The 8,347-nt window shown below is 38.9% G+C and overlaps 1 protein-coding gene across 1 annotated transcript in view; it reads right to left on the minus strand.

Annotated features, from left to right (window-relative positions):
- LOC106883334 (huntingtin) overlaps positions 1-8,347 on the minus strand; it is a 71,542-nt gene that overhangs the window by 17,550 nt on the left and 45,645 nt on the right. Inside the window, exons 33-41 of the mRNA XM_052973011.1 lie at positions 7,666-7,768; positions 6,646-6,749; positions 5,724-5,799; positions 4,395-4,571; positions 3,927-4,003; positions 3,096-3,231; positions 2,659-2,778; positions 1,884-2,102; positions 498-725 (exon numbers count right to left, since the gene is read on the minus strand). Of these exons, the coding sequence (XP_052828971.1) occupies positions 498-725; positions 1,884-2,102; positions 2,659-2,778; positions 3,096-3,231; positions 3,927-4,003; positions 4,395-4,571; positions 5,724-5,799; positions 6,646-6,749; positions 7,666-7,768 (1,240 nt within the window). The remainder of the gene's footprint in view (positions 1-497; positions 726-1,883; positions 2,103-2,658; positions 2,779-3,095; positions 3,232-3,926; positions 4,004-4,394; positions 4,572-5,723; positions 5,800-6,645; positions 6,750-7,665; positions 7,769-8,347) is intronic.

Raw genomic sequence — 8,347 nt, forward strand, 5'->3', positions numbered from 1 at the left:
TGCCATCTGGTTTCACCAGTCCTCAGTCAAATCGTCCAACCCATGCTAGCATGGAAAGCGGACGTTAAACGATGATGATGATGATGATATACCAGGTTTTTAAAAAAAGTAAATAAGTACTAGGGTCAATTCATCATCATCATCACCATCGTTTAACGTCCGCTTTCCATGCTAGCATGGGTTGGACGATTTGACTGAGGACTGGTGCAACCGGATGGCTACACCAGGCTCCAATCTCATTTGATTAAAAATTCTGCAAGGCAGTGCCCCAGCATGGCCACAGTCTAAACTGAAATAAGTAAAAGATAAAGATCTAAACCATGTATTTACTCTATTTCATTTCATAATAGGGTCTAAAAAATTATCTTTTCCTATGGTTTACAATTAGAATTAGGGGTTAAGGAGGCCAAAAGCAGTGGTGACAGTTGTGAGTGGGTGGTGGGGGTGATAGTGGTAACCATGGTGACAAGAATAAGAGTCAACAGCCAGGTGCTTACCTCTAGTGTTAGTATGATAAACCGACAGACGTCTGTCTGTGACTCCTGAGGCACTGCCGGCTGCCATGGAAACAACATCAATGACTGCAGATACTGCAGCAGTGAGGCAGCAAACTGGAACACAGCATCCATCCAGGCAGCATCTATAAAGAAATCCTCCATCTTCTCCTGGTATTGGATTTCACAAGGACTCATAGGAATTCCAGGAGGGGGGAAATCAACAAGGACCTGAAAAAAAGGAGGGGGTGAAGAAGAAAAAAAAGAGAGAAAATGAAACATTGAAGATAGATTTCACAGAAGATTCAAATTTTTCTGACAAAAAGACATTTACTGTCCTGGAACAGAGAATCTTGAAGCACACATAAGGCTATAAATAACTGGCACTTATTCGGTTACGACGATGAGTGTTAGAATTGATCCAATCAACAGAACAGCTGGCTTGTGAAATTAATGTTAGCAAGTGGCTGAGTAACCCACAGACAGGTGGACCTTTAACATAGTCCTCAGAGAGGTTCAGTGTGACACAGACTGTGACAAAGCTGGCTCTTTTGAAATACAGGTTCTACTCAATTTTGCCAGCTGAGTGGATTGGATCAATGTGAAATAAAGTGTCTTGCTCAAGGACACAATGCATTAGTGGGAATTGAACTCACAACTTCACAATCATGAGCTGAATGCCCTAACCACTAAGCCACATGCCTTCCTGTAAATATTGGGTTAAAAAAAGCCTTTTTGGATAGAAAAATTTGAAGGCTGTCTACAGATGTGAATTCATATCCCACAAATAACCTTTGATTTTCTGCCCAAAAGGAATTTTTCAACCCAATATTTAATGCTGTTATTTATAGCTTTATGTGCTGTGCTTCGAGATCCACTGTTCCAGCAAAAGAATTATTTTACATTCTCTTAAAAGTTAACCAATTCTTATGATATCAACAAAAATATTTACATACCCATGCCAGTGACATGTAAAAAGGCCCCAGTGCCGGCGACACATAAAAGGCCTCTGTGCCGGTGCCACGTAAAAGGCACCTGTATTGGTGACACATGAAAGGCATGCAGGGCCCTCTCTGCAAAATGACTGGATGTTAGGAAAGGAATCCAGCCATAGAAACCAAACCCAAAAAAGAGCCTGGTGCAGCTCTGCAGCTGCAGTCAAACCGTCTAACCCATACCAGCATGGAAAATAGGCATTAAATGATTATGATGATGATGATGATAATGATGATGATGATGATGATCCAGTCTGGCATTAGTTGCCATGGCTAAAACAAACTAGAGTTATGTATAGATTAATGCCAGACAGGATTCAAACTAGGGACAGCGAAAAATGGTTAAATAAGGCAAAGAAAAAAAAAAAGGGGGTAGAAAGTAAAAAATAGTTACCTGGTGTGGAACAGGGAGCATATTAATCACGCTGTTAATGTGTCGGAAGAGCATGAGCTGGGCGGCCTGGAACAGGGGTTCGTATGTGACTTCGGACGAACGGGACATATTCACAGGTTCACCACGTAAACATGACGACATCTCGTCCATGCGGTGTTGTTCAAGAGTGCATAAGGTGCCTAATGAGATGCACTCTTTCAAAATAGAAGGGCTGAACTCCTGCAATGAATATAAGAACAAAACAACTATGACAATACCCTCTAGACTACAAACTGGGAGTTTTGGAGGAGTATTTATGCTATTTCTTTGTTTTTTATGTGTGTGAAGTTGTACTTTGTCTAGTGTGGTAAGAAGCTTGCTTTTCAACTACGGATGAAAGGCAAAGTCAACCTCAGCAGAATTTGAACTCAGAACATAGCGGCGGACAAAATACCGCTAAGCATTTCGCCTGGCGTGCTAAGGTTTCTTATTTCTTTATTGCCCACAAGGAGCTAAACATAGAGGGAACAAACAAGGAAAGACAAAGGGATTAAGTCGACTACATCGACCCCAGTGCGTAACTGGTACTTATTTTATCGACCCTGAAAGGATGAAAGGCAAAGTTGACCTCGGCGGAATTTGAACTCAGAATGTAATGGCAGACAAAATACCTTTAAGCATTTCGCCCGGTGTGCTAACGATTCTGCTAGCTCACTGCCTTCACACGTTATCAATAATGAAAACAAAAGATTTTAAAATAAAAAAAGAAAAGAAAGCGTTGTACAAGAATTTGTACCTTGGCCATGATAACTGTCAATATATCAGCATAGTCAAGTTTTTGTAAGAGCAGGGCACATTCTCTTGTGTTGGGTTCTGCGCCAAAACATTGATCCTTAACAACAGATAGATACCATTCCTGCAAAGAAAACAGCAAAAGGTTTATTTCTCTTTTAAAAGTGCAAGAAATCATATAACTGGGAAATGGCTTTAATGGGGTTTTTTAAATAAATAAAAAAAAAATTCCAAATTAGATTATAATTCACTATTTAATATTTTTTAAAAATTCAAAATGATTTCTTTTCATGATTTAAAATTTTTATAAACAGCAGTAATTAGTTAAATAATTAAAGGTCTGGAATATGTTGAGAGGTGATTTATTATCAAAACGAGTCAAGTTTTAATAACAGAGCCAATTGGAGTTAAGAGAATAATTTACTTTAAATCTTAGCTTACCTTGTCAACGGTGATATCTGCAACAGGTGGTGTTGGTAAAGATAACGGGTGTGTTCTTTCAGGAGATAAATTACAGCTGTTGGTTGGGCAGAGAACTTGATGGAATTTGCTCAGAAGAGAGGCCAACCGTGCATGACTATGAAACAATCAAAGTTATAAGAAAGAGCAATGATGGTGAATGTTTACAGACAGAATAATAAACACACACACACACACACACACACACATTCCTTCATGCATGTATAATATTCATCAACATTGTTTAATGTCCATTTCCATGCTGGCATGGGTTGGACGGTTTGACAGGAGCTGGCCAGCCAGGGAGCTGTCCAAACAACAAATTGTCTGTTGTGGCATGGTTTCTATGGTTGGAGGCCCTTGCTAATAGCACCAACCACTTTCCAGAGTGTGCTGGATGCTTTTAATGTGCTACCAGCAGAGGTGCATTTACACAGCAGTGACACGAGTGCATTTTACATGGCACTGGTACCTGTAAAAGACAAGCTTGTATGTATGGATGACTGATTTCACTTACCACACACACACACACACACACACACATGATGGGCTTCTTTCAGTTGCTGTCTTCTAAATCCACTCACAAGATTTTGGTCAACCTGAAGCTATAGTAGAAGACACTTTCCCAAGGTGTCACACAGTAGGACTGAACCTGCAACCATGTGGTTAGGATGCAAACTTCTTACCACACAGCCACAGACTCATACCGGAGCATCATCCTTAAGAGACAAGTGAACAGAACCTATCAACCTCATTAAAGCATTATTTCAACAACTACAGAATACAAACCATGTTCAAGAAGAAAATACTTACCGTTTAGCTAGTCCATTGTTTTTTATGAACTGCACTAGTTTCTCCAAGTCTTCTAATGGTAATTGGTTACTGCTTTCCTAAAACAAACATCCACAAAGAATTACAAACGCAGAGGTATAATTAATTAGCTACAAAGACTGATGTAAATATATACAGGAAGATATGAGAAGCACCGATTTCAGGTGTTTTTTACGTGCCACCTGCACAGGAGCCAAATTTATTGTATGAGACCCTTCAAGGTGGCGCTGAAGCATGGCCACAGTCAAATAACTGAAACAAGTAAAAGATAAAAAATATCTGTACGCATACATGCATAATTGTCCGAGACGGTTCACAAAAGAATTCAAATGTAAATGTATGCCATCTGACCCCATGTATGCGTATCCATGTGCAAGTTCCCATGTCCTGTAGTCACGTTCATGCATTACAGAGAAAAGAATCAATCATATCAGAGCAAGAAGAACTTACTTCAACCACTTCTGCAAGAAGTGTCTCAAGCCGTCTGCAGGCAATACTGTCACAAATGCGGGCCACAGATAAATGGTGTGTGTGCAGGAATTTGTCAATTAGCAAAGTCAAAAGTGCACCGCTCTGGCTCAGGTGGATCGCTTCTAAACACTGCAGAGTTTTCTTCACAAGAGATGGCTACAAATAAACAAATAAATAAATCAATATCATGATCATGATCATGATCATCATCATCATCTAACATTTGTTTTCCATGGTGGTATGGGTTGGACAGTTTGACAGGAGCTGGAAAGCCAGAAAGATGCTCCAAAAATAGATGAATAAAAAATGTCACAAGACAGAAAGGTCATTTGTATGTTCATTGAACATTGTAGTCCTCAATATACAAAAATGACAAGATGGTCACAACTGGAATGTCTTTGATTACAGTTTGCTCCATTAAGGTTGACATGGAGTTCATCACCATCGTCAATCAACCAATCAATCAATCATTATCAATCATTCTACTGCTGCAAGGGACGGCTGTGTGATTAAGAAGCTCACTCCACAACCATGGGATCTTAAGTTCAATCCTAGTGCATAACACCTTTAGCAAATGTACTTTTACCACAGGTATTACAACCAAGAACTCTGCCATTTCATTGATTTGAGAAGAAGGAAGGGCAAAGTTAGCCTTGGCAGGATTTGAACTCAGAACATAATTAACCCATAAAGCGCTGGGATTTGCACTTACATAGCATGGACTCGCTGAGCACATTTTAATGAAAATGAGACTACCATACACACATAAAAATCAAAAAATAGTTAAAATATCTTTTTAGTATATAATGGTGGTAAGTTTTACATCATCTGAAAAGTCATTAGTCAAACTATTAGACCTCTTGCATTCTGGTGGGTATTGGTGCGTTTGAGTGACATTAGACCCAAACAAACATCCATAAATTAAATGCTTCTATCTGGGCCACGATCGTGGCCCATTGCGTTGTATGTGTTAATTGAGAAAGTAAAAGTGACAAATTAACAGAAGGATTAAAGCAGAGGACAGAATGCCTTGTGGTATTTGTTGCAGCCCTTCTGTATCCCTCACTATCAGAACTGGCACCAAGAAGGTGGCAGGAAAGGAGCACTGACATTGTGATCCTACCAAAACCTTCACTATCACACACATAGACACATATATAAACACATGTATAAGTATATATACATCTATACCCATACACATGCACACACAAAATTTTTGTACACACAGGCACACACTCATATATGCACACACACACACATTCTTCCTCTCAGCAAATGGAGTATTATCAGTACATAAAGCTATCTTACCTTAGTCAAGTTCTCAAACCTGGAATGTATAGCTTGGATGAACAGGCCACTGGCGGCAGAGTTTCGGTGAATTGCACTACACACAATATAAAATACAGGAGAATGGTAAATGGAAGAAATCAATTGCCACAAGAAATCAATTTTACTGATTCTGTCATTCATCTATCAATGACAACAGACATTAAATGACAATATATCCTTAATTCTATTAACCATGTCCTCATTTCTATTAATCCTATCTTTAATTCTATTAATTATCCCCTGAATATTATTAATTAGCCAAGCTGGCAGAAATGTTAGCACACCAGACAAAATGCTTAGCAGTATTTTGTCTGTTTTTTACATTATGAGTTCAAATTCCACCAAGGTTGACTGCCTTTCATCCTTTCAGGGTCGATAAATTAAGCCCCAGTTGCGTACTGGGGTCGATCTAATCGACTGGCCCTCTCCTCCAAAATAATTTTGGGCCTTGTGCCTAGAGTAGAAAAGAATATTTTTAAAAAAGGTGGTGACCTGGCAGAAATGTTAGCACGCCGGGCAAAATGCTTAGCGGTATTTCTTCTGTCTTTACATTCTGAGTTCAGATTCCGCCGAGGTGGACTTAGCCTTTCATCCTTTCAGGGTCGATAAATTAAGTACCAGTTACGCACTGGGTCGATCTAATCGACTGGCTCCTCCCCATAAATTTCAGGCCTTGTCTCTAAAGTAGAAAAGAATACTATTAATTATGCTCTTAATTCTATTAATTATGTCCTTAAATTAATCATGTCCTAAATTCTATTCTGTTCTTCAATCTTTTAATTCTGCCCTCAGTCGGGGTAAATAATATTGTTACTGACAACGCGTAAGCTTTTACAGTGATAAAGATTTATAAAGGGAATAAGAATAAATTTAATTTTCAGTAAAGAATATTAATCCTGACCTGACTAAGTCTTGTACAGGAGATTCATGTGATAGTTCCACCAGATCGTTAACATGATTGATTATTAATTGAGTCATGTGTTCAGCATCTGTCAAGTTCTCACACTAGAAAAAATTCAATCGTTAGTCATTAAATAATTAGTTCAATCAAATCATAGAAAGGAGAGAAAAGATCAACAGAAATCGAAAATGTTACAGCATAAAATAAAAGCAGGAGGTTTGAACGCAGCTCAAGGAGAGGGGGGAGTAAGGAGACATGATTAAGAAGTTCAATTCACAATCACATGGTTCTATGTTCAATCCCACTCCATGGTACCTTGTCTGAGTGTCTTCTACCATAGTCTTGGGAGTGACATTGGCCAAATAGAAACTGTATAGAATCCAAAGGTAGCTTGTGCCTGTTTTAGGGTAGTAGAGACAATCTTTTACCAGGTTCACACAAGCCCTTGACTCTTGAATGCCTTTAGTATAGCTCACTTTGTGGTAAGTATTTGAGTTAGGTTTCCAGTCTAAGAATAACTCGATGCTTAGGTGTACTGTTTCTGACTTTTGCAGCCTCCTCCTCCTCATCATCATCATTTAATGTCCACTTTTCTATGTGATGAGATGAGACAAGAAGAGTGGAGAAGCCAGAATGGGACCAGAACAGTGGCAGAAAACAGAGCTGCTTGGAGATAATTGTATTGCAGATTTATGTGCCTCACAGCATGGAGAGAACTAACAAACTAGCTAGCTTTCCAAACTTGCATGAGTCAGACACAATTTGCTGAGGCAAACTCTACAGCTGGGTACCCTTCCTGTCACTAACCTTCACTTGTTTCCAAGCAAGGTAATATTTCCACCATGGCTAGACATGTTTCTCATGGAAGACTGGAAATGAAATAACCTTGTGTATGATGATGGATGTTCATTTACAATTACCACAAGATGTCTAAACAGGGGTACCCACAAATATATATATATATACACACACATATGCACACATACAAAGAAAACTGAGCAAATAAAGAGTGAGACGAACCACATAATCACAGAAGAGAACCAGTGCTCCACGTCGGACAATCTCAACATTGCAACTGTGAACTGGTGTTCTTGGAATGTCAGGCATTACTGACAGATGGTGGCTGAAAACAGAGAGGAAGAGAGAGAGATACAACCATCAGTTAAAGGTAAATAAAGTCAAGGGTGGGTGCAGTGAGGTGTGGAAGGGGCTGCAACTAATTATGCATGCTATTTTGATCTTTGTTTATGGCTTATGAAGGTGCACAGCCTATAAATATATATATATATCATATATATCTGTGTGTGTGTGTGTGTGTGTGTGTGTGTGTGTGTGTATGACGATATAAATGCAAAGAAGTATGAAAATAAGGCATGTATATGTAGAAGTATAACCAGTTTATTGCACATAAATTTTAACAATAAAATCTTATATGGACCCCACAAAGGGCCATATGAAGTCTGATTGCGAAAAATGAAGATGGGAGATGGAATATATGAGAATTTATCATCAATCATGACAATTGTTTCGACACATCTAGCATCGTTTCCTCAGGAGCATCTGGCAGTGCAGATGCATCTCGTCAGGTGATAAATAAATACAACTCGTTAAAATAACTGTTCCATAATGTAACTTCCTGTTTTGTAGAAAGAAAAGCAGCCAGATGGAGGAAATATAAGCTGGCAGGTGTAAACCATTCATT

The sequence above is a fragment of the Octopus bimaculoides genome, chromosome 14 (genome assembly GCF_001194135.2).
Source record: "Octopus bimaculoides isolate UCB-OBI-ISO-001 chromosome 14, ASM119413v2, whole genome shotgun sequence".
Taxonomy (NCBI): domain Eukaryota; kingdom Metazoa; phylum Mollusca; class Cephalopoda; order Octopoda; family Octopodidae; genus Octopus; species Octopus bimaculoides.